At 35.8% G+C, this 27401-nt stretch overlaps 2 protein-coding genes and 1 pseudogene across 2 annotated transcripts; 1 reads left to right on the forward strand and 2 right to left on the reverse strand.

Moving 5' to 3' along the window:
* Positions 1-216: 216 nt before the first annotated feature.
* On the reverse strand, positions 217-3565 carry LOC127968665 (cilia- and flagella-associated protein 107-like). The gene is made up of 3 exons (XM_052569997.1): positions 3359-3565; positions 1655-1765; positions 217-588 (listed from the first exon to the last, which is right to left on the reverse strand). Exons 1-3 carry the CDS (start codon positions 3422-3424, stop codon positions 304-306), a joined length of 462 nt encoding a protein of 153 aa, XP_052425957.1. The 5' UTR covers positions 3425-3565; the 3' UTR covers positions 217-303.
* Positions 3566-9436: 5871 nt separating this feature from the next.
* On the reverse strand, positions 9437-13335 carry LOC127967954 (arylacetamide deacetylase-like 3; annotated as a pseudogene).
* Positions 13336-15922: 2587 nt separating this feature from the next.
* Positions 15923-27129, forward strand: LOC127967727 (short-chain dehydrogenase/reductase 3). Its single transcript, XM_052568367.1, has 6 exons — positions 15923-16596; positions 21709-21852; positions 23151-23270; positions 25132-25370; positions 26507-26632; positions 26728-27129. Exons 1-6 carry the CDS (start codon positions 16402-16404, stop codon positions 26810-26812), a joined length of 909 nt encoding a protein of 302 aa, XP_052424327.1. The 5' UTR covers positions 15923-16401; the 3' UTR covers positions 26813-27129.
* Positions 27130-27401: the final 272 nt, after the last annotated feature.

Genomic DNA, 27401 nt, shown 5'->3' on the forward strand with positions numbered 1-27401 from the left:
ATTGTAATGCAGCATCAAAAAAATTTATTAGTCAAACATCACCATTTTTTTGTAATGAACTTTTTTGAGAACAGAGGTTGCTCTGAGTAAATCACACCAAGCTATAGTGTGAGCCACGAGAATCAACCTATCTCCATCTGTTTAAAACTTGAAAACAAATGAAGTCATATGGATTTGGAACAACTTGCAAGTTCATTCATTTTTAGGGAGCTATTCATTTCTCTTTCACATTTGCCACAGTTATTTTTGTCTGTGCTCTAATAAAAAAAAAAAATCTAATTAAATCAAATCAAAGCCAATGTGTTAATATAACTGATATCCATAACCATTTACAAGGATGTTCTCCAACATTAATTCAAAACGCAGACTGAACTGCATTAAAACCCATCTGGAGTCAAGGGAATGCTTAATACCTTGGATTGGGTGATCTGACCTCTCTGGGACCCTGGCCAGTTTGAAAGAGCTCCAGGAGTGCAGTGTGGGCAGAGAGGAGGAGGCCTGCCGCCCGTACGACTCATCATACTGTGACACCAGACAGTGGGAGGAGAGGAGGCCATGATGAGAAAATAACTGCCTTAAGGGAAGACCCTGAATTAAACCCACAGACATGGCTTATCAGGTCAGAGAAGGACATTCACCATGCACAACTAAATATACATTGCTTATAATATGGAATGATTGATATTTGAGAAGAAAAAAAAAACATACTTCAGGTGAATCTATTATTTGACTGACTGTACATACAGTAATCACACTGCAAATATGAATTGTGTAGGCAAAACCTGAGTTTTGTTCAAGTCTTACACTTCCAGTTCTATCATCCTGAAATCACTGGGTTGTTTGAATGGTTTTAAGAGCATGTAAGAATCCTAAACTTTTGTTGCTCAAAAAGCTTATTTTCTGCAATAATCCAAAGACTAATGGAACCACAAAGGGAGGGAACCACAACAATGTCATCACTTGCAGCACACCATTAGGCAAGGCAAGGCAAGTTTATTAATAAATAATAAACAATTAAAAAATTAATTATTGTTAATTAAAAACGTTGAAAAAAATACTTAAAGTGAATTTAAAACATTTAAAAATATAAAATGATTTGACATAAAATACAGTGAATACTGTATGTAAAATACAGTGCAATCAGTTCGGAAATCAAACGTCACCTAATAAAAATAAATTCATTTGTGGACCTGATTGTAAGTTTACATTAATTTACAGTATAATTTTACTTGCATATTATCTTTTCCTTGCAAACATCTGCCAGGTAAAAAGAAAATACAAAATACCCTATAACAATGTACAAAAGAATTCACCTAGCAACAAGTTGAACACTGTACCAATATTACAGTAATATGTATTAAAAATTAATATTCAGTAGGTCTATTCTTCATTTTCACTTCAATCGATAAATATCAAGCAAAATTGATTTTTGTTATGCGGATCGTCTAAATTAAAACGCAATCAAAAAAGTTTTCAAGAGTGCTTTGACTTAAATATAACAATATTACATTATTATTATTATATTTAAGTGAAATATGTATAAGCATGCAAAGAACTGTATATCAAAGGTTTTTGGAACAAGTTTTGTTGTAAAGTCAAAATTGTTGTGTCTGTGATGTTTGGTAATGCATAAACTGATGAATTTATCCCAAACCTCTGATCTGCGAAATGCCCTTTGGCACATGACAGCATCAGGCCTGTGTGGCATATGGGGCATGTAGTCCATCCTGTAGCTGCTGTTGGCCATCTCGCAGTCCTGAGTGAACTGTATCATCACACACACATAAGAAAGGCAGAAACACTCAGCAAACAAATCCCATGCTCAGCAGAGCTTGTGGCCCCTTATTGATCGTAGATGTACTCTCTCAGGTCTGCTCCTGACTGGGGGACTGCAGAACGACTTGCATCAATCCCATTTGTCTGCCTCCAGTCTGTGCTGACCAGGCTGATCAGCAGTGCTAATCACTTTTGCATGGATCTGAGCACTGTCTGAGGAACTGCACCCCTTTCAGGGTTTACATATTGCATACTGACAAGTGCTTAAGTACTGTGTTAATTACTCGAAACAAGAGCGATTAGAGATTGTCTATAAATAATAATAACAGATATATGTTAGAAGCTAAAGCAATATTGAAATAAATCAGCAACTTTGAATTCAGTAATGATGGATATAGAAACTAAATTATTGATCTTAGTATTTAACACAACTGCAAATTATTATGAATTTTTTTGAGCCAGTAGGTTTCCATCATATTCACCAAACCTTTTACAAGCAAATGCAAGAACCTGACGATGTGGATGCCAAATATGAGAATTTTCAGTATATTTACTATTAATACATTTAATAGTTAATCAATGTTCAACTTTTTAGCACAATTCAAAAAAATCAGAATCAACTTTCATTTCATGCTGAATTAAAAGTTTCATGGCCAAAGGCAAAAAACTTTGCAATGCAATGTTCCTAAGTCTGCAATACTGAATTTTAGCAAAAAAAAAAAAAAAAAAAAAAAATTCTGACTTATTCTATTCTATTTCTGACTTATAATAAAATTAAATCAGGAAGAGTAAATATTGCATAATGACATTTAGCTTCAGTAAGTATCAGTTTAGAATACTATTTAAAAAGTATTAATTTTAAAAATATAGAAAATTAAGTGAACAGTCTAAAAGCACTGGAGATATATAGTTACAGTAGTAAAGGTAAATACGATATTTTATTTTATGATGCGATTAATAAATAATATATTTACCATCTGAATCTTACCGTCATGTCAAGAAATGGCAAAGTCTGCCGGCTATTTATTATTATGTTCATTTTTTGCCACCTAGTGGATTAAAGGAGAATAGTCAAACCCCGCTGTATTCCACTGCTTCTTGAAATCAGCATTGATTAGACTACATATGGCTTTATTATTAAGCGAAACAAAACTTTTTTGCTGAAATATCCAGAGTAATATATATATGAAAAATAATAAAAAAAAAAAATACAGCGTCTATCGCTTAGATGCGCGTGCATTTTGTTATATATATATATACACACATATATATATATATATATATATATATATATATATATATATATATATATATATATATATATATATATATAAAACATTAATGATTGTGAAAAAAACTTTTGTTACGTATGTCGCATAATCAAGAAAATTAACTCGTTTTAAGAATAAAATATGTTTTATGTCGAAATCACGAGAAAATTAATTTGTGATAACGATAAAACAACTTTTATGTTGAGGTCACAAGTAAATTAAATCGAGAAATCCACACATCACAATTATATCAAAAAAAAAAAAAAAAAAAAAAAAAACATTAATCTTAATAAAGCAACAAATATACCTACATGTAATCTCTCCTCTGCCCAATTACCAATGAGTACTTTGTTGCTGTATTTACAGGGCTGACTCATCCTAAAGCAGCAGAGCCGTCGATGCAAGTGACCATCTAGAGTTCTGCTGCCATGGATACACCAAACACTAGGGGCGAATTTCAGACTTACGTGAGCATGATCCCTATACTGCCTACTTCCTTCGAAGGGCAGAGCTCTAAGTGAGTTCTTTCAAGGGTGTATGCAATACTTTCTCGTGTAAGCGTTTGGACCTCCCAGGCAGACGGTCTGTTGTTTTTATACAGTCTATGGTTTAAACAGATGTTACCTTGACGACGCAGCGAATCATTGTAAAGCATGCAAATACCAAGGAATATTTTTGAATAATTATTTGTCATATTATTATTAATAATTAGTAATTTCTTGCAGTTGCAGTAAACCTTTAACCACTGTTTATTTATTTATCGCAGGTCTACGAGGACAGCACACCCTACAACCCCTAAAAATGTATGTTGCTACCTTAATTTCTTTCAATATTTTTAAATAAACCGAATCAATGACTTCTTTATTTCTTATTTGTACTGTAATTTTTGAATGCCTTAAACTTTATTTGTTTTCCTTTTGTACTTCTAGAACCCAGATTTGAAATAACTGTATACCCATTTGAGACCTGTTTTGATTTTCGATTACGTACTTCTACTGTAAGTTCTCATAGTAAAACCTTAAAGCAGCACATACTTGTGGGGAAATTTCCTGCAGTATTTGCTGGTATATTACTTAGATACAAAGATTACTGTTGTTTATATACCTAGTTCACCCAAAAATGAAAACTGCCATTTAATCTCCCTCCTGTCATTGCATCTCATAAAAAAGTGTGCTTTCATGATACAAATGAAGATATTTAATCCAAAACTCTGACACTTCAAAATGCTCCAATAATAAATAAATTTAAATTGTGCCTTTTTATCTACTTTTTGGGCAAACTGTTCTTAGCCAGACACACTAAACCGTGCTGTAGAATGTCAGTAATGACATTGCTGCTCATTGGTCCTTTGTCTTTTGCCTTAGCACCAGATTGTCTGTAGCTGGACACGCCTGCTATTTGAGCAAAGTAAACAAGTTAATAGGAAAAATTTAAATAAATATTTAATCCTTCATAACATGGGTGCTATTTATATCTGGTACAATATCTTAACTCTTGCATTACCAAGGCAATGACTGACACATTCTGACTCTTCTTCAGAAGAGCTCTGTTATCAGCCCAACAGTGAAAAAATTAAAACACATCGTTATCAGCACAGAATGGAATGGTTAAGCAATGAGAATGCTTTGGCAAAGCAGATCAAGTCTTCTAAAGAGACATGATAGCTATATATGATCAACTGTCTAAAGTTTTGGGTAAATACTATAGACATTCAGTTGAAGGACAGACATTTCCCTAATTTCATTTGAATATGCCTTCATTTGTGTTCCGAAAATAAACAAAACTCATGGTTTTGGTGAGCTGACCCAATGGCATGGCAGTGTATACAGGACACATAAAACTGACAACTGATTAACCACATTTCCCTACTTATATTGTCTTTGTTTGGTTTTATACATGTGTCTGATGTTGGTGCAGTCTGGGCACTAGTATCTTTTGGGTTGCTGATTATCACTGAAGATGAAGTACTTCTCCAAATCTTCTCTGCTTTGACCCTGTGTCTTCTGCCATCATTGTTCAGAGCAGTACTGTAAAGAACAGTCCCCAGTAATGATGCGAGGGTCATCTCATAACCCACGGACCCCACGGGTCGAGCTGGGGCAGGTAAAGCAGGTAAACTTTATTAGCAGGGCAGGTCATTAAAAACAAAATAAAAAATCCATGAATGTTGCTTGCAATTCCTTATAGCCTATATTAAATATTTGGAATATATATTTTCAGATTTTCTTAGGTTCTTTGATAAGGTTACAATATGAATATGTCCCCGATGCCCGGGTCGTCTCATAACCCATGGGTAACTCACAGGTTGTGTTGGGGTGGGTAAAGAAATTTTACTTTATTTATGGGGAAGGCTGGGGTGGGCCAAATAATTTAATAAAAGCGGGGCCTGCAGGTTGGAAAAAAAAACAACAACCTTTGCATCACTAGTCGCCAGAATCTACTTCAACCATTTTCTTCTGGATTGCCATGTGCTACATTTTGAATAACCAAATACTGTTAGAAACAGTGTGATGCTTGACTTGGGACTGGGAAAAAATAAATAAACATTGGCAACTTGTGCGGCAAACCCAGTGCCTTACTTAAACTCATCCTATACTGCTACCTTCGCTGTTTACAAGATTTATACCCTCAATCAGATACGCACATAGTGTATCTCAGTTAATCATTCCGTTGTTGAAAATAGTAATTCTGAGTTACCATAACCTGTTTGTAAGTATACAACAGTAAATAAACCTTGGTTGATACAACTTAGTATTGTTATTTCACTTTACTTTATATATATATATATATATATATATATATATATATATATATATATATATATATATATATATATATATATATATATATATATATATACATATATATATTATATAATATATACATTATTATTTATTGAACACTATATAATAGCTATAGAAGCAGGCATATTTGGATACAACCACTGTATTTATGAGTGAATCATTGAAACATTTAATAAAACAATCTATACATTTTTTTGATTAAATCAGAAAAGAAACAACCATTTTTATGAGTGAATAACTGAATCATTTAGTTAATCAGTTCCTTCAAAATACAGGCTGCATCTGAAATCACATATAGGTGAAAAACAGGGAGTAAAGAGCAGTATGTCCAAATTTACAGTTGAAGTTCTTTTTACGTGCATGCATTTGGACATTTGCAATTACAAACATTTTATTTATTTATTTTTTTTAAGAACATAAGCTCAATAAAACAGTATTACTTTTTATTGTGGAATGATTTAAGACATTAAACGCAATGCTCCTACCATCGAATCCACCGTGGCATGTTATCTTCCTGTAAGAATAGCACAGAAAATAAGGAAGAATTGTAGATGGAAAAGTTTTTTTTTTAACCATATAAAGAATAGGGTAGATTATATACATTAAAAGGGGCTCAGGTCTTCAGGGAGTGTCAGTCTCAGAGACAGTGGATGTCTGAGAAGCATTAGCAGGATCAGATCCATTGACAGTACAAAGACAGCAGCCATCTGATTTTCAAAGTCTATGAGTATTAATATTTTCAATAAAAAGCAACCTATGAACACAGAGAGAGAGTTAAAAACAGAATATGGTAGGGAAGCAACGTATAAAATGGCACGTAGCTAAGACCGTAGCCCTCTCCCACGACCTTGATGAAGCTCCCTGTAGCAAAAAACCTTGGCGCTGCAAGCAGCTGGACTTCAGGGCTCAAAGCTAAATTCCGCCGTGTTAGCCTGGCAAGCACAGGTCTGAGAAGGTCCAGCAGCAATGAGTTGTCTTGGGAAGCAAATTTTTTTTTATATAGCCATGTCAGGCAAAATGTAAAAAGGGCTTAAGTTTTGCCCCAAAAAAATTTACATGGACTAAACAGCTGGAGCTGTCTTTGATTCAATATAAGGACACGTTGGATCTTTGCCATAGTTTGTCGTTTACTGGACACCACAATGCTTACCCATTTATAGATAGATTAGCCATTTAGAGCTAAATTGTTTGCAAGATTTTCATTATCAAAAGTGATTGCCAATTCGCTTTAATGACATTACGAAATAGCCTAGGCTAATTACCACCATATTAGTTCTGATACCAAATAAAGTCAACTTCATAAATAGGCCTGTATCCATTACGAACATATTTTATTATTAGTCTTAAAATGTCCATAACATAAAATCATTGTTGAGCCACAACATTGTCAGCATACCATAGTTTGACTAGTACTGCGCTGCGCTGATTTCTAAAGACTGCTGCACATTGGCAGCGACTAGCGTCTTGAGCTCAAACAACGCTAAGAGAGAGCTTCAGAATGGTCCAGACCAACTTTACAGAAGTGTGACTTACAGAAGATATACTTAGAGTACGAACATGTCGGGAATCGTGCCATAAGGTTAAGGAATAGGTTAAGAACTACTTAGCGATAAGAACGTTTTGGGGTACCGGCCCAGGATAACTAAACGTTGACTTTGATAGTAGGAAAAAATACTATGGAAGTCACTGTGAACCAGCAACTGTTTTTTTTTCCACCTGCTTTCAAAACAGAGTTTATGTTTAGTGTGGGTACATGAAGGTATAAAAAACATAACACTAACCTATTTTAATTTTGGGGTGAATTATTCCTTTAATGTTAATAAAACACCAAACACACAGAGAAAGATCACTCAATACTCTTGACTGATATATATATATATAGTTGCTTTAATAGGATCAATGTGTTTTATTTTTATTTGTTCATTACATTTTTTTAATGCTTCTGGTAAATACTAGTGTACCTGAAAATAAAACACTATTTGTTTATTTTTTGTATTATGTGTATTTGTAATGTGTATCTTTGTTCTAATTTTATTATTTTTTTATTTTCCTAACAATGATAAAATAAATATTTTATCTTCTCCCACATTCGCCTAAATATCCATACTTTGTAAATATTTTGTTACCTTAATGTAACAAGCTTTGTCTTCATTTTAGGGTTATTGTTAGTTTGGCTGTAATGCTCAAACAGCTGGCAAAATAGAAAAACTAACATGACAAACAATCATGATAAAATCATATTTCTAAAAAACAAAAACAAAGATTTTTGCCATATCGCCCAACCAAACAAACCAATACACCCTATTATTTTATTTTATAAAATTATTAAATTAAAGATGTTGGTTGTAACTGGTGGCATCATGGGTAATGTAGTTTTAAACATTATTAAACATGGTTATTTTTAAAGTAAGTTAAATTAATGCAAACAGATGGGTGTAATAAAAGCATTAAAGGATAAGCTCACTTTCAAATTAAAATTTCCTGATAATTTACTCAGCCCCAAGTCATCCATCTGGTCATGGTCATCCTATTTTTTTTATATTTTTTTTTTTTATAAAATAAAAAATGGCCTTCAACCATTTAGTAGCCTTTAAAGACCACTATAAGGAGAATAATCCTGGAATTTTTTTAATCAAAAACCTTATTTTATTTTCAACTGAAGAGAGAAAGACGTAAACATCTTGGATGACATGGGGTTGAGTAAATTATCAGGATATTTTGGTTTTAACAATCAATTAACAACTTCGTAGCTCACAGCAGGCCTGTCTTTAAAGGTTTATCAATTAGGCCTATTGTTAAAAAATAAAATTCCCCATGAAGAAAACAAATACAGTTTTTACTTCAATAACCTGACTGTTGCGTTCTATGGGAACAGCTGCGGCAAAAGAAGTTTCATCAGATTCCTTTAAATGCACCATGCAAATGCTGACTAACACCCTGAATGATGATAATTAGCTTCACTTGTAGTACCAAAGGAAAGCCTGCAGTCTCATACAAATGAGGCTTGTACAAGGGACATGGGATGTGGGAGGAATTTTAAGTGTCACACACTGGAACATCATTCATGAATCAATGGACAAATTGAGCATTGTTTGTACATTACAAACATAGTTTAACACACCAATCAAAAACAAATTGTTTGATAAATATAATGTGTCTATATTCTTGCTAGATTTAGTCATATATTGCTGAATGGCAAAGATTATTTAAAGGAAAAAAATTGTAACTCTGTTTTGCCCACTTTTCAATAGTCTTTGTTGCAGAAGTATTTTCTTCTTATTAATTTTTTTTTCCCTATGTCTTTAAAAGTTATAAGCTATGAACCAAACCAACCATCTTAGGTGAATAATAAACTTTGATATATGATAATAGCCAAAAGATAAAAAATAAATAAATATTTGAAAATTAAGAAAAAAACAACTACAATCCCTAGATGCATTGTGAATGATTGATTTAATCTAACTGATTTAGATTAATAGATGAAAAAATATTAGATGAAAAAATATAAATTATATATATATATATATATATATATATATATATATATATATATATATAATACTATAAAAGTGCTTATGATGCAATAGAAGAACCTTTTTTTGTTGTTGTTGTTTAAATGGTTCCATAAAGAACCTTTAACGTCTGAAGAACCTTTCTGTTTCACAAAAAAAAAAAAAAAAAAAAAAAAAAATTACCAAATCTTTTGACTTCACAGTCAGAGAGTCTTTACATATTGTACAATGCTGTCCATACCCTTTTGAGAAGACTGAAATGTCAACCAGCCCTGGCTGAAGATGCTGATGATTCCATGGTCATCAGGATAGATGTTCCCATGTGACAACCATGAGTCGTTTAAGGAACAGAATGTCATCATCCCTCAACACATCAAACTCACAAGATGGGAGGCGCCAGACGAAGAACACCATCCTCGACTAGTTAAGGGGAGATCTCTGGATCCAGCCCGTTTTTGATATGATAGACATCAACATCATGGCATGTGATAACCTGTGAACTTCTTACTAATTTTCTAAACTGAGATGGAAGATTTTCTGGATCCAGCCATTTCTTATAGCGAAGTTTTAGCTCGACAGGAACATACTTGCTTTCCAGAATCTGCTTGCTCACAGACGTATTCCCACTGAGGTACTGCAGGAAATAGAACACCACACAGCCTCTGAACAATATGGGCACAGAGTGGTTCTGCTGGTATGAGGGCAGGTGGATATATTTACCATTTGTAGTTCCGGGTAGATGAGAACCTGAGCATGGGGAGATGACAGATGACCATCCTGTGTCTTTGACAGCCTCTGGAGGAGAGCGTCTGCCAAGTTCGTCCCTGCACTGTCCCCACCAACTGCCACCCTGCATGGGTCTCCCCGAATTCAGCTACCGCTATTGACAGGAAGTGGCGAATCACGACCTCACAGTCATCTAGGTGGGCAGGGTACCTGTGCTCAGGGTCTAGATCGTAACTATATTTGAAACCGAAAGAAAACAAGATGGAAAATGAAGACAGCCAAACTTTAACTTGATTTTTTTTTCTTTACATCAAAGGAGTACATGTGCATCACAATAATAAAAAAAAAATTAGAATATCATGGAAAAGTTCTTTATTTTTTGTAATTTAATTAAAAAAGCAAACTTTCTTGATTCATTGAATACAAAAAAGTTTTTTTTGTGTGTTTGTTTTAATTCTGATGGTTATGACTTACAGCTTAAGAAAATTAAAAAATCAGTATCTCAAAAAAAATTTATTTACAAAACAGAAATGTTCAGCAGGTTTAACTTGAGTGGTTTTGGCAGAAACTTCACAATGGACTTGGCTTCTGTGCCTCTCCAATCTACCTCCAGACTCCAGACCTTGATTTCCAAATGAAATGCTAAATTTACTGAAAAGAGGGGTGTGGACTAGGGATGCACGATAATATCGGCACAATATCGGTATCGGCCGATAAAAGCTTAAAATGACCATTATCGGTATCGGCCGATATGAATATTTCTGCCGATGAGCCAAACCGATATTCTCCAAGTGAAATAATTGACCTGTTTTTCAGATGTGAATGTCTGTCTACATTTGTAAAATAATAAATTTATGGTAGAATCAGTACAGAAGAGATACATGGATTTCTCTTCAGTAAAATTAAAGTTTAAATATATCAGTATATATTTGTATATATATCGATATCGGTATCGGCATCGGCCAAAATTATTTTGAAAATATCGGCATATCGAATATCGGCCAAAATCCAATATCGTGCATCCCTAGTGTGGACCACTGAGCAACAATCCAGTTCTTTCTCTCCTTACCCCAGGTGAAATGCTTCTGACGTTTGCCTGGTTCAGCGGTGGCTTGGTTGTAGGAATGTGACAGCTGTAGCCCTTTTCCTGAAAACGTCTGAGGGTGCTGACTCTTAAAGCAGGTGAAACTATGGACACAACAGTATTTCACCGTTTCTTTTAGTATATATTACCAATGCAGCCAAACACCCATCCACCACCATGAAAATACACCATGCTTCTTCTCTCCTGAGGCAGTAGTAGGCTCATACACCCTCACTGGAACTCCACAGAAGGTCAAGTCCTAAATATGACACCCAGAGGGCACTGGCGTTTTGTGAGCCATGATATAACATCTGAACCATCGTATAAAATGAATCTGATTGCCCTGCCCTAATTGCCCCAGAATATGACCCTTAAGGTTGTTTGAATACAAAACAGACTCATTGACAATGATGGACCTATTCATACTTCTCACTGTCCCATTAAATGTGTCACTCACTGGGGTAAAGAAGTCTGCTTAGCCATTTAAATTCTGTACTCATATTCTGAGATAAGAACAGCAGCTCATATCTCTTTATCATGTCCTTGAGAGAAAATTGAGCTATAGTGCTTACAGAAAAAAACGTTTAGTCTGCAATATAAAATCAGAATATATGATTGGATTTGCAAGCAAACACTACACAAACAGCAAAAACACTCTCCACAAAGCTTATCCCCACATACACCCAATAAGTCATGCATAGTTTCCGCGGATTAGGAACTCCAGGAGGAATATTTACATTTCATAGCTCTAAGTACACTGGGAAAACTACCAATAAACAAAAAGCAGCAAAAAGAGCTGTAAATACAATGAGCAACGTTGTAATTTCAGCCTGCATGGCTGGTTCAACGTATTGCATTCACAGGAAAAGATGTTCAAAATACATGTTTTCTTCCCTTTATAGTGTAGGTACAAGGTTAAGGTATGCCAGGGTTGCCAGATCTACTTGTTTTACACAGAACTAGGCAAGATCAAGTGCTGATTTTTCCCAGAACACAGCTATAAATTATATTTTGTTTTTTCAACAAATGTATTTTCAGCTAATCCTTTACAAAGTAAAACAGATTTTATTTTAGACTATAGATGTTTCAATTGTTATACAGTACAAAGTTCGCAAAAATAGTGTCAGCCAGTGTTTGGAAGGTTACTTTGAAAATTTAATAGGTTACAGTTTACAACTTACCCTATTTAAAATGTAATAAGCAGTGTAACTTGATCTCAGTTACACTGTTTTTCAGTTACCTTATTAATGTAACGGGTTACATTTGAGAAATTTTTTTTACTACTTTTCTAAATTTCACAGCCATGACAACAAAACAACAACAACAAAAGCAGCATATAGACCCAAATATGAAATAAAAGTTATCAAAAAAGCATGTGTCCTATTTTGTATCCTAAACTCCTGAAACATTGGTGTCATAGCATTACAGTTACATTTATTTGTAATTACAGTAAATTACATAGCACTGTTACATGTAACTAGTTACTCCACAATGCTGGTAAGAGCCCTAGTAAAGCATATGGCACTATATGAATTTATACTATCCAAGTAGATGATAAGTTTGACCACAGTACAATTGAAATCTGCCGACCCTGGCTAATGCCCACTGGGTATTTTCTAAATGACCAGATAAGCTCATTCGTATTTCAACAATGCACATGAAAATATGCTGGCTGAATGTTTACATAAGAGATAACTGATGGTGGCACAGCTTCAGTGAAGACAAAACATTCATATTCATCAACTGGAAACTAACTCAGTTCCTTTAATCCTAGTACTATGCAAATGATAAAACTATCTTCCATGACAGACAATGTTTGCACTGTGGCTCCCACTGAGAATACATCAGATTTAGTGAACTTTCACTGTTGATCTGTAGATGGCAGTGACACTCTAACTGAAAAGAGAAAGTATTTTTGTTCAGCATCATCTTGTTGTTATATCTGCACAAGAAAAAGTGCAAGATAAAATAAAACCATCAAATAAAAACAGAATAATGGTGGTAGAATATTGTGCAACATATAACAACAAAATTAAGTCAGCATCTGTGATTTTGGGCCTGTTTTTGATCAACATATCCAGAAAAGTCCAAATTCAAGTGAAACATGCTTTTTTTCCCACCCACCGGACAACCATTAAACTTGCTGAGAGTTGCTGGGCCATTACTAAAAGGCTCAGCACACCACAGCACAAAGCTGTCTTTGTGAGGCTGCATTTTGACCCAGTCCAGTCTGAGCAGCCCTCAATTCAGCTTTAAGCAGTAGAAGCAGAGGCCAGGCCAAGAATCACAGTCTGGAATCTCCACAACGGCTCCTGGGTTTACTGTGTCAGTTTAAAAGCCATTTACAAAGGTCTCCATGTTCTGGAGGTGCACTGGTCTGCAGGAATCCTTCCTCTGCCTGAGTCTGAGCACTGCAGGCTGAAAAGAGCAACCGGATACCCAAGTGTAATATCAGTGCAAACCACATGCTTGTTTACACACACTGAAAAGCTGGTGTGAAAAAGAGCTAATATAATAAATCAAATTAAAATATATGAGAAAAGCTTTTGTCTGAAGGTTGAACAATTTTGTTGTTGTTTGTCTGTTTTGTACAGAAACCTTGCAGAAAACGATGCCTAGATCGAGACAATTTTTCATTTGATTGAAATACAATCCACTATAACATGTAGCATTACCTCGAAAAAAATATTGAAAACAAGTTAGTCCACTTGTTTATTATGCAGTGAACAAAACAAAGGTATGCAATTAAAAAATATATATGAGGTAAAAAAAAATTTTTTTATTGTATAACACTTGTGTAATACAAATGTGTCTTGTCAAACCGGTTCATTTCCCCAGTCAGTTTAACAAATCCTCTGTCGTGTTTGTACTTGTGTTTACTGGCAGCTTTATCAGTTTTACCTGTAAGCACTTACCGAAAAACTAGCGATTCATACAACCACATGCAAACTAAGCGTGGGTTGATCCATCCTTAAGAATCGATACTTTCGATAATGTTGTTGTGTTGAGAGGATTGATCCTCACATAATAATATTGATTCTAAAGTGCATTTTTTAACAATTAATTTTATTTATTTATCAAGAACTTCGGTGCATAAAATAATAAGTTTCTAAGTGGAAAAATAGACTCTATTTATCAAATAATTGTGTTGAATAAAACCACTTCTCCTGCTCATCGGAGCACACACGCAAATGCTGAAAGACAGAACGAATCAATCACAGAGAGCGTTCGCTGCTGACGCATGGCTCAGTGCTCGTTCAAACAGGGCTGCGTTTCCCAAAAGCATCAGAAGCATAGTCTTAAGAAACCTTTGCCACATTATTACAATACAAGATTAGCCTTCATAACATTGTTAATATATATAAAATTAATTATGAAAAGCAGCAATAAAAATAAATGTTTCTTGAGTAGCAAATGTTATTAGAATTATTTCTGAAGGATTGTGACACTGAAGACTCGAGTAATGATGCTGACAATTCAGCTTTGATCACAGATGCATTTTAATTTACATTTTAAAATCTATTAAAATAGAAAATATTTATTTTTAATTGTTATATTTAACAATATTGCTGTTTTTTGCTCTCTGTCTCTCTAAAAAAAGTACAGCCTTGGTGAGCATGACACTTACAAAATATTACAGACCCCAAACGTTTACGTTACATAAATATTTAATATTTATTTTAAATTGGCTAGTTTGTTCAAGTAAATTTATTTAAACTGGTTGTTAAAGGTTAAAATAGACTGAATTATGTTATGTAATTGCTGTTAATAAATCTGTCCGAAAAAAAAATGCTAAAATTTCACCTTTTTTTTAGCAGCCTTTTACCAAAAATTAACCGTGTTTTATTACAGTAACCACAGTTTACCACAGTATTTGTAGTAAAACTGCAGTAACCACAAATTTACCATTACTATAATAATAATAATAAAAAAATGTTTTTCACAGGTACCATCAAAGGTGCTCCTTTGTAACTTATCTACCCTTAAAGCACGCATGCTTGTATGGTACTAATATGCTCCCTTTTTAGGGTATGAAATGTTAAGGTTTTAAAATCTAATATTAATGGAGTATAATTACTGATTATATTCTTTTAATCTTTTAAAAGATCAGTTTAGTTTAGAGGTATCGGTATCAATATCGATGATACTGGGCTTGAAAATATAGGTATCGGATCGAAAATAAAATAAGAGGTAGGCCTACCAATCCCTAATGCAAACTTAACCAATACGAAACTCATATTGTGCTAGAGCATTGTTTTGAATCGACCTTTTTATGTGAAGGAACGACCTAAAGAATTAACACGGTTTTGTTGTTAGAGGAGAGGAGAAAGGATCAGAAGAATATGAATCTGTCAAAATGACTGAGCATAAACAATTAAAATGACTCATTATTGAATCCTTTTTTTTCACAATTGTATTAAAATTATGCCCAGTAGCTGACCAAACATTGGGATTTATAATAAGACTTGCATTTGAGGAAAAAGATATACATATGCAATTGTATTAATAGAGGATATGTTACTCGATGTTGTGTGTGTGCGTTTGCGTGTGTGTGTGTGTGTGTGTGTGTGTGTGATTCGAATCGAATGATTAATGAAGTGAATGATTAAAGGACTCACTGTAGCATAGCCTTCTACATGTTAGTTAAGCTAATCGTTGTAGTGCGGCGATTCAAAAGATTCGAATCACTGGAATGAAGCAAAAATCCACACCACTATTTACAATAAACGCAATTGCCTTTGGCACTACTTCTGGGGGATGGGACGTTGTCGTCATAAAGAAACCCTCACACCAACGTCTGATAAAGCAGTACTTCTGTCAGTCCTCCAGCTGTCAATCAAGATAAATGGTCTCTTTAAAACCCCTATCAGACCCGAGGTATCGTCAGAGTTGGATTCTGGCCGCTGTCAGTAGCGATAGGACGGAGCAAAGCAGCAGCGCACACTTGTCACAGCAAGAGCTCCGCGGATAAAGAGTTTGTGTGGAAAAAGGTGCGCAAAATGACAGACATTCCGCTGGGGAGCACATAAACTGCGTTGGACTGTGGTAGATAGATGCATTTCACTCTATTTAGCGTCCGTCAACTTTGCAAAATAAGGCGAAAATCCCTTAACCACTCCTGTATTATATGAGTAACGTTAAAGGTGATCGCTCCGAGCAAGGATTCAATTAGTTCAGCAATTGTTCCAGGCGAGAACTGAGATAAGCGGATACTGGGACGGAGTGAAATGGATCTGAAGGCGCTGGGCTGCGTGGTGTTCTTACCTATTCAGATATTCTACTATATATTCAAGGCGACCGTGTGCTGGTTCTTACCGAGCAGCCGGAGAGATCTGACCGGAGACGTGGTGCTTATCACTGGTGGCGGACGGGGCATCGGCCGTCACCTGGCTAAGGAGTTCGCCGTGCGTGGAGCTAAAAAGGTAAACATTATCATTACGGTTGGTTATACGGCTTGGCATTCTGCGTAATATTTCCATTCAAAACTTCCCATGGCTGTATACAGTGTTATTATAGCCCCATAGTTTGAATTTCTGGTGTTCTCCCTCTTTCTTTGTCTTTCTGATTGCTGTCAAAACTTTAGTCCAAGCTATCAGTCAGATTGCTCAAAGTTTCCTAACACTGAACAGCCTTATTTGGTATATAAAACACCAAATAATCGACATAACTGCTATTTTATATTAATATTAAATTATTTAGCTATAATGCAATGGCTGCTATCAATAAATCAAAATTTATATTCCATGACTGTCTTACCCTTACAAAAAAATTATTAGTTTCCATCAAAATACAATACAAAACCTAATATTTTCAGCTTTCAGAATTTAGCTGTATTTAAATGTTTCACTGAACTTTCTTGACCACTATGAATGTTATTACACCCTTGAAGAATATGCCACTGGTTTGAATATTAGGCTCAATGAGAGAAACTTGGGTTGCACTTTATTTTACAGTACGTGTACTTACATGTAGTTATAGTTTACTTACAGTGTATTTATCGAAGAAAGTTCTGATAATACAAGGTAACTACATGGAGTAGGGTTAGGTTTAGGGGTAGGTTCCGGGTTAGTATCTAGTTATTACATAGTTATTGTAAATAAGTACATAGTGTTTACATGGGGAACAGGACTGTAAAATAAAGTGCCACCGAAAGTTGTTTTATAAATGATTAATACATTTGTACAGTGTAGCTATACTGTAATAATAATTAATGTAGAAACCATAGTATGTATTTGAAAACTGTGGTTATCATGGCATATTTTGTAAACTAATCCACATTAACACAAATCATTAGCCAGGTAAAGGATGCATTTGGTTTGTTTTGTTTTGCAACGTATGAGTCTGGATGGGATACTCCTTTCCCTAGGGACATTGCATGTCCTGTTCATAAACTCATTGTCTCAACAGTGCATAGGTCACAACCCCTATGGTCAAAAGACCAATCAAAATGTAGAGCTGGGACCAAATGTCTGGTTCAACTTGTAATGCAAACTGGGTCAACTAACAAACAGCTATTTTGAGGAAAACAACCTTCTTTCAAACTTTGACAGCCCTCATGTTCAGATTATTACAGCGGCCCCACTAGAGAGGCCATGTGGCCAAGAGGTTCATGGTGCCAGCAACTTTGACCTTGACTAAACACTTGGATGATTAGGCTTCTGACTTTTCATATGAATATTCATTCTTATTACGAGCTCTATCTTGAGTATTTAATGGCTTAATTTAATATTTTGCGTTGGCAGTAATGAAATGTTGTTGTTTCCCAGCTGTCAGATTGCAAAGCACAGTCTAATGAAACAGGACTGTTTGCTGAAAGTCAAGAGCTGGGAAGAAATATATCAGCTGCCTCATCCACCCAAGACATTGCATTATATACAGACCCAGTGGCCCAACTGTGACAGGGGCCCCCATGCTTGGCAGCATTACACCCATGGCATTACTTTGATTTATACACATTTCCCATCCAGAGAAGCTTGTGTATATGAGGCTAAATAAAAATCCATCATAAAAGTTGCAGCACAAACCTTACACAGCAAACAATTTGAAGACCTTAGATCCCTGGGCAAAGGTCTTTGAAAGGAGCAGCTTTGCAGCTGTACGTTAAAGGAAGCCACTGTGCTTGTCAACACCCCGTTGTTAGCCATTGTCAAGGTGTGAAGGCTTTGGAAGAGACACCTGCAGTGGCTATCTTCACAGTTAGCCCATTCTTAAGGAATGCTAATAAGGCATGAATCATAAAGGCACAGGCTCAAATTTAACTTGACTAGGTCGAGGTTGAAATTTTCCAGAAAGCAACCATTTATTATGCCGTTCAAGAGGTCAGCAAGTCGTCACTGCATGGTAATTCAACACTGGAAAAATTTTGCAAAAATTATGTCATTGCCCACTAACCAAACCCTAAATGACGATTTGAAGAACCAAGAAAAACAAAAACAGAAAGGTTTATTTTTTTTTTTTTTTTTATTGGCATCTATAAATCCATAAAGCAAAGTTCCTTTAAAGTCCCATGGAACCTTTCCACTGCACAAAAGGTAGTGGAAAACAGAATCGATCAGCTTATTTGAATTTTGTTTGCACTAAGAAAGAAATAGCACTTTTCACCGAAAGATTCTTCTGCCAAAACCCTCGTTTGGACTGTGTATAGAAGCAGCATCATCTTTGACCATCCATGTGGTCCCATGGCTAATGGCTTAAGGAAGTGTGAAGGAAGTGAGCCCTATGTAAATTACTTTATGTATGTGTTTAGGCTTGGGGGAGGGAGGCAGGGACCATACAGCTCCCAGCTGGGCAGTGCCCTGTGGCTGACCCTTCTGTCTCCACACTAATTAGACAGCGGCAGGCGACTGCCTCCTGAACTCCTTGTGCCCCCGTCCACGTTCAGACCCATTCCATAGGGTGCAAAGTGGATGGTGAAATGCTGATGTTATCATGCCTTCTACCATAAACCAGCTTAAATTCTCCTTCATGAGGGCTTCACTCACAGAGCACTCATCATTTGTGTTCATCTTTAAGGAAACACAATGTGTGTCCTCACAGGACTGGATTAAGCACGGTTTGTTTGGTTCTTATTTTCGCATATTAAATGCTAATGCAGTGCACTCAGCCATTGCTACTCAAAGGACTTGAGTGATAAGACTTGCTAATGTGATGTGTGCAGATGAAGCTCATAGTGAGATTGTAAGGGAGACCACATTGTGAGCTATTGTTCTCTGACAAAATATGAAGATTGTTGTGAAATCCTATTATAAGCTTAATCAAGACCTTCCCAGTAATTAGCTCAAAGGCCATGCATATAAAGCAGACCCATACAAGAACACACAAAATCAAATAAATGTGCATTAGGCCAAAGAGGTGAAACCACCTACAGATCAGACCAATTCTGCTTAATTCATCAGCAAACATCACTGATAGGGACCACAGAGATTGTTCCTGGTTAATTAGTATGGGTAACATTAAATTTGTATCTGTTAAGAATTCATTTAGCTAGAAAAACACAAAGTAAAACGGTCTTAAATTTTCGGTGAGTAATGTTTCTTCACATTTCAGATTGACACTAGTAATAGCTGAAATACATTGAAAAGAACACATTACATATTTAGAGGCTGGAAATTTCCACAAGCCCTTTCTCAAAAAAAAAAAAAAAAAAAAAAAACCCACTGAATCAGACCAATTACAGGCAACCATGGCGAATAAATGTGAACCATTTTTCTGTGACAACCAGCCAACAGTGTTAAAACGGTAACTCCATGCTTCAATATTCAGTTTTTGCCATTAAAAGCAAAGCTTTGTGAAAGTAAAAACCTCAAACCAGACCCTGGGTTTAGCTGACAGCAGTATTTTGGTTCCCAATAAAACTGAATGTTAATGGAGGGCAAGGCTAAGTTCCTTTCACAGGCCATCTTTATAAAATATCATATTAGCTCTCCACTAGTTTTTGATGGACATATTCACACATATTTATTAACAGAATATAGTTTTTATCTTAATGTAATTGTAGTGTTACTGTAGATCAGTGTTGTTATTCTTAAATAAAATAAAAAATTGTTTTCAATAATTAAAATCAAGCTGAAACAAAATAAAATATTAAAGCAAAAACTTAACACACATATTGACAAATGTACATAACAAAATTACCAAAATATAGTACAGTATATACTAAAATACTACTGTAGACTAACCTTAACAGAGTTAGTTAGTAAACAAATACATAAATATTTTGGTAACACTTTAGAATAGGTAACACTTGCTAACTATTACCTACGACATTTCTCTAAATAAATTATTAATTTGCTGCGTATTAATAGTTAGTAAGGTAGTTGTTAGGTTTTGGTATTTGGTAAGATTAGGGATGTAGAATAAGGTCAAGTAGAATAAGGCATTAATATGTTCTTAATTAGCAATAATACATGGCTAATATTCTAGTAATATGCATGCTAATAAGCAACTGATAGGTGTTTCCTATTCTAAAGTGTTACCCAGATTTTTATATTCAAATTTTTCAAAATGAGTAAAGATTTTGTCATTTTAGCTAATGTCTGCAGCAAAAATTGTCCCAAAAGAACAGCTAAACAATTTGTGCATGTACGCATGCACGCACACACACGTTGTGTTTCTATGTTTTATGGGGACCTTCCAATTCCAATTATGAGGTTGTTGAAGCAGAAAATGGCTGGGTCAGTATGCCCAGCAGGCTGTGTAATCTCTATGAGAACTGTCTGTGAGAGATGATGAGGCAGCATCACTGATTTCATTACCTTTCCTTGACCTCTCAGACTGACAAATCTAATTGACCGATCACTGCCCCCCCTATGTTCCCTGTCCCAGCCAATCCATTCACATAGGCTTCTCTCTTAATCCGTCTCCAAACTAATAGTGGCCATGAAAAATAGCCCTACTGTTCCTTCAGTGAATGGGACTCTTCTGTTATTACCATTCCCAACTACTGTGTTTCATATGTTGGTGTGGTATATACTGTATTCCTCACAAATGGAAAAATCTTTTGTTGCAAAAATTGCGGTATGACCCTTGTGGCGTGTGGCATAATTTACATTTGAAATACATTATTTTATTTATTTTTTTCCATGGAAAACCATTGTAGAATAGCATATTTCTCCTAGTCCTCAAATAGAGTTCCAAGTAAATGTGGTTTTAATTAAAAAAAAAGGACATACTGAAATATAATAACATATTATCATCTGACTTATGCTTTCTGTGTCAAAAGTTTTGGCATGAATTATAGGCCACATATCCTCGTGTTTACTAGTAAACACCCACATAGAAGAATGCAAGTCATGATAAATTAGGTAAGACACTGTTAAAGCACAACAACTGACAGCATGAAATTCTTTCAAGCAAATTAAATCTACTTTGAAATATGAATTAATGTGACTAAGTGCTTATCTGTGCTATTTAGCAGTGACGTATTATGGTTTTGCTTTCGGAAAGATTATTTATCATGCTTCGTAAACCTTTATATTTCTTCTCAGTTTTCTGCTCTGGTCCACCTTTGACATGTGGTTCCTATCTCTTAACAGCTAATCCTGTGGGGCCGGACGGAAAAATGTCTGAAGGAGGCATGCGAGGAGATCACCCTCATGGGGACGGAATGCCATTATTTTGTTTGCGATGTGGCCAACAGAGAAGAGGTTTACAAGCAAGCCAAGGTTGTCAGAGAAAAGGTATGCCCCATAATATCATACCCTGAGGAGTTTCTTAATTAAGATCATAATAAGATTAGTTCAAACTGGTTGGCTCTAATAACCTGTAATAACCCCAGTGCTGGCTTTGTCTCAGCTCTGTTGCCTTCCACCCCCATAGCCTGGATAGAGATTATACATATGCTGCATTTACACCGAAATTACCCGGAACAATTGTACCAGGAACTTTTTTTCCCCAGGAACTAATTTCCCCCCAGACCTGTTGCAGGCAATAGTCTGCTGACATAGGTCTGCGGGGGTTTCTCCATACAAATTATGCAAATTTCACACTTGCATACTCGTAGTTTAGGCTTTGCTAGTTCGACTAGTGAGTATGATCTCCCGCGGACTGGACGACCCAAGTCTGGTAATTCTGCAAACAGCAGCTTACTCAATAACATCAGTCAGCTCACCTTGTCTACTGCAATTTTCCACTCTGTATATTTACATTAAAACGAAATAGGATATCAAATACCACTGCCTCCTTTCGTTTTTATTTAAACATAATAAAAGCTGCAGAAATGTAATTGGTTACGGGAAATGTGTAAATATACAGCCATTACAATTAAACAAAATATTATATCAGTTCCCTCTTTTTATTTTCATTTTAACATGTAGATTCATTGAATACAGACTAAAGATTACCTGTTAGATTTACCCAAAACAAATTATATTTTATGTTTAAACACTAAAGCAAGCCAGCGGTACATATCAGAAGCACTAGACAAGTCGAGACTGCTCTCGGCGGATACATGAGCAATGAGCTCCTGCTGATCACGTGGAGCTTGTTCGTCTCAGCAATCATCAAAACACATTTTTAAACATTTAAAAAAAAAATAAAGATTTGAGTTTTAAACAACTACATTCTCGCCTGAAATACTTTTAAAATTACATTTCATGACACGATAACAGTAATATATTGAAAATTATCCGAATAAATGGTGGTTGAAATCACAATGCTGCGTGAACTCAACCAATCAGGATGTTTAGTGCCCAAGTCCCGCCCCCGAAAGTTCCGGACCTTTGAAATAGTACAGGGACTTTCTGAGGGGCATTTTTTTACCCCAAAAATTACCAGTGGAAACACACCGAAAGTCCCTAGTACCAGCCCAAAGTCCCTAGTTCCTGGGTAAAGTTCCAGCGGTGGAAACGCGGCTTTAGCCTAAAATGTCTGCGTTAGATAAAGCCCAGCAGTATGGCAGAGCTAACTAGAAAGAGAACAAAAGCACATTTCTGGAAAGAAATATCTTACAGTGGGTCTTTTTTTTGCCTTATGTTAGGTGGGAGATGTTACCATTCTAGTGAATAATGCTGCAGTGGTTCATGGGAAGAGTCTGCTGGACAGTGATGATGATGCTCTTCTGAAGTCACAACACATCAACACAATGGGACAATTTTGGGTAAGTACATAAATGAGTTGGGAAAGGATGAGATAGGAAGGGTTTGTCTGATTCAGTGTTGACAAAACTAAAACAAACTATTAAAGTTGCATTCATCTAAATGCGACACTTTCTTTTCTTTTTTCTTCCAAATTAAGGTGACCAGTCGTGCCACATCCAGGAGACACATTCTGCCCAGGATTTCATCTGCTGCAGTGCTGTGTTTGTGCAATTTTTGTGCTGCACCAATCGATTGTTGTATGACATTAAAGTATTGCGAGAGCTATAGAGAGCAGAGCAGACGGCTCCTTATGCTTTCTAATTATTCTTGCGGTACTTTGATATCATACAACGATCGATCAGCACAGCACAAACAACCAAGACAAAACAACAACAAACAAGAAATCCTGGGCAGAACGTGTCCCCTGGAAATGGCATGTCTGGTTACCTTATTCCAAATAGTTTAATAGACCTGGTATTGTATATTACGAATATTGTTCACTCTTGTCTGCCAAATGTATAAATGTAAACGTAAATGTTAGAATTGTTATAATCTAAATGTCGTCTTGGCAAATAAATTGAAATAAGATTAATTTAAATAATAAAATTGCTGAAAATAAATAAATACTAAATAAATAATAAATATTTTTTTTAATTACTAAAATAAATTTAAAATATGTATAATAAAATAATATAAAAGCTAATTCAAAACCTTAATTAATACTATAATAGTATATAAATAATACCAAACTTGTGTATCATATCGAAGCCTATAATGTTTAAGGCATTGCTTTTTAAATATACACAAATAGTAGAACATGTAGTATGTATTATTTAAGTTGATATTACTCTTGCCAAGCACTGATTTCTGAGAGATGCATAGAGAGGCAACAGCAATGCGGTGTTTGATTTGCACTCTTTTCATTCATAAAGTTTACATGCATTCACTTCACACACTCATTATTTCAAAACTTTATAGAGGTTTGTGTACAATAATAGCTGATCCCCTGGCTCTCCAGTTACCTAGCCTCAGCCGAATATTTGGGTAGAATTATTATTTTTTAAACCAGTATCGGTGCATTTCGGAATAAGGTATTCGGTTTCGGGCACACCCCTACCCAGAAAGGTAGAAAGGACAACACATATGTAAAATAGTCCAGGTCACATCAGTGGTTCAGCTGTAGTTTTATGAAGCTACGCGATTACTTTTTGTGCACAAAGAAAACCAAAATAACAAATTCTCTTTCATGTCCATCTCTGCTGCACGTTCACAAGAGTATCATGCATGCATGATGTACTGTATAACCCCAATACGCTGTGGCTTGTTTATAAGTAGAGGAATGACTGAGAGTGGCCGAGACTGATACAGAAGAGAAGAATTGTTGAATAAATTCATTATTTTTGTTTTCTTTGCACACAAAAAGTATTCTCTATGGACTATTTGAACAATGTCCTTACTATATTTCTGGGCCTTAAATGTGGTATTTGCATTGCTTTCTATGCAGCGTCAGAAAGCTAATTTAATCAAAAATATCTTAATTAGTATTCCAAAGATGAATGAAGTTCTTACGGGTTTGGAAAAGTGTAATTTTTGTTCCAAAATCCCCCCAAAAACTTCCCTAGTTTGCTCTTGGTTAAACAAACAGACAGTCCCATGGTCAAACACCACCACTGGTTAATGTTGCTACTGTATGTTAGACTAAAACAAATAATGCTATGCTCCAAAAACACCACAGAACATATTCAAATGAGTTATGAGAAAGTATTTTAAGTTAATAACATCATTTACATGTTATGTAATATTTGACATTTGTATCACTTGCATTCCAAATTCCTATTTCCAGGGGTTTAATTTACCTTTTAATAATCTTTTCATCCACAGACCACAAAAGCCTTCTTGCCTCGTATGCTGGAACTGCAAAATGGTCACGTTGTGTGCGTCAACTCCATCCTGTCTCTTTCGCCCATACCTGGTGCTATAGACTACTGCACTTCTAAAGCATCATCACTAGCCTTCATGGAAAGCCTCACTCTGGGGTTGCTGGACTGCCCGGGGGTGGGCTGTACCACTGTTCTCCCATTCCACACCAACACTGAAATGTTTCAAGGCATGAGAGTCAGGTGAGCTGATGGGTACAGCACCAATTAATAATTACAAATTCCACTCATATAGACAGCTTTTAATACATCCAAAATAACTGAAGGATGAAATCAGTTCAGTCTTACCTTTCCTTTTGATTATCCCATTTTGAGAAAAGTGAAAGTGACATACAGCCAAATGTGGTGACCCATACTCAGAATTCGTGCTTTGCATTTAACCCATCCAAAGTGCACACACACAACAGTGAACACACACAACATGAACACACACCCAGAACAGTGGGCAGCCATTTATGCTGCGGCGCCCAGGGGGCAGTTGGGAGTTCACAACCTTAGGGTTAGGAGTCAAACTCTCTAAGCAATAGGCCACGACTTCCCCACAGTAACTGGCAGTCACATTATGGAAGCAAAATGGGTCAGATCATCATTGTACTTTTTTGTGAACATCAAATCAATATATACGCTATTTACTTTGTTAATGCATGATTGTGTGATATTTTGGATGATTCATCATTACACATTATTCCAAAAAATGATTTTCTTCATAATCTTTAATCAAAATGCAATAACTTGTATAAGGGTTAATAAATCAATAAAAAATCAGGTGAAACAGCTTTAATTTTCTGTTGACGTCACATCTCACAGATTTATCCTGAACAAAATTATAAACGCAACACTTTTGTTTCTGCCCCCATTTTTCATGAGCTGAACTCAAAAGACTTTTTCTATTTACACAAAAGGCCTGTTTGTCTATATATATAATAACCAATAGCCAAATCACTATTAAAGGGATAAGTTCACCTTCAGTTGGTTCCCCTCTAGGGCCTTTCACACCGAATGCAACCCTTTAAGTGGCACTGGGAAATAGTTAGTGCAAAATCGTCCCAGTGTACTTTAGTACTGTACATTTAGTTGTGAACAAAACTGTAGTTGTGAACTGAACTTTAGCTGGAACTAAAGCATTGCGAAAGGCCCTGTTGACTTGCATAGTGTTTTTTTTTTTTTTTTTTTATGGATGTCAATGGACCAGCAACTGAATGTGAACTACCCCTTGAAGACATACTTTTAGCAATCTCACATTTGACTTTCTTTGTTTACCATTTCACAATGGTGCATATTTGTTCTTCAGTAAAAACAACGTTTTTTTTTCTCTGCAGGTTCCCCCAACTCTTCCCTCCTCTAAAACCTGAGGTGGTAGCCCAAAAAACAGTGGACGCTGTTAGGACCAATACAGCCTTCGTGTACCTACCCTGGAGCATGCATGCACTCGTAATCCTCAAAAGGTATAGCCTGATACTATTTCAAAATATAAATGATTTCAGTAAATGTATTTTGAAAACCCTCACTGATGATATACGTTGTTTTACCCTTGAAACAGTATGCTACCGCAGAGTGCCCTTGAAGAAATCCACAAGTTCTCAGGAAGCTACACCTGCATGAATACTTTCAAGGGACGGACATGAGAGGTCTAGAAATTTCAATGGAGTTTCAAATGTTACAATTTCTTTTCATGGTCGAACAAGAGCTATGGAGTCTGCCAGAAGCAGCGAGTTAGAAAAAAAAGACAGCATGCCAGAGCACATGGTGCCTTGTTTCTAGGATCCTTTGCAGGTCTCCACTGACTTCTGTGTTGCAGTGTGGGACAAACAGAGAATGGACACAAAAACGCCTCAATCGATTGTCGTACTGCATGTTTACGTTAAAGTTTTTAACAATCACATTTTTAGCTACTGTCACTGTAAATTCAGCATCTGAATAAAAAGCAGGTTTAAAGAGAAAAGCCTTCTAATGGGATGTTTTAAAATCCAGGCTCACGAAGTAAAGCTGTGTTTGGACTAGCCCTGGGCTTCAAATGGTTGGAAAGCCTGTGTTGTCCCGCTGGGTTGATAGCAATAAATGCCTCTTCAGCACTTCATACTCACCAACACAACAGGCTTGACCTGCTGCTCCAGCACGTGGGTTGACTCATTCCCCCTGTCAGATACATTCACTGTGCTGCTGCTTGAAAGAAATAAGCCAGATCTGTTTTGTGTCATTTTACTTGGTCTCTTG

This window comes from Carassius gibelio, chromosome B11 (assembly GCF_023724105.1).
Source record: "Carassius gibelio isolate Cgi1373 ecotype wild population from Czech Republic chromosome B11, carGib1.2-hapl.c, whole genome shotgun sequence".
Taxonomy (NCBI): Eukaryota; Metazoa; Chordata; class Actinopteri; order Cypriniformes; family Cyprinidae; genus Carassius; species Carassius gibelio.

Bases quoted from the DNA above. Each gene is read 5' to 3' on its own strand.
- LOC127968665 (XM_052569997.1), bottom strand. From the start codon at position 3,424: ATGAGTCAGCCCTGTAAATACAGCAACAAAGTACTCATTGGTAATTGG. The intron at 1,766-3,358 runs GTAGGTATATTT...GTGATGATACAG, and splicing joins GGGCAGAGGAGAGATTACAT to TTCACTCAGGACTGCGAGAT. The intron at 589-1,654 runs GTTTGGGATAAA...GGTTTAATTCAG, and splicing joins GGGCATTTCGCAGATCAGAG to GGTCTTCCCTTAAGGCAGTT.
- LOC127967727 (XM_052568367.1), top strand. From the start codon at position 16,402: ATGGATCTGAAGGCGCTGGGCTGCGTGGTGTTCTTACCTATTCAGATA. The intron at 16,597-21,708 runs GTAAACATTATC...ATCTCTTAACAG, and splicing joins CCGTGCGTGGAGCTAAAAAG to CTAATCCTGTGGGGCCGGAC. The intron at 26,633-26,727 runs GTATAGCCTGAT...CCCTTGAAACAG, and splicing joins GCACTCGTAATCCTCAAAAG to TATGCTACCGCAGAGTGCCC.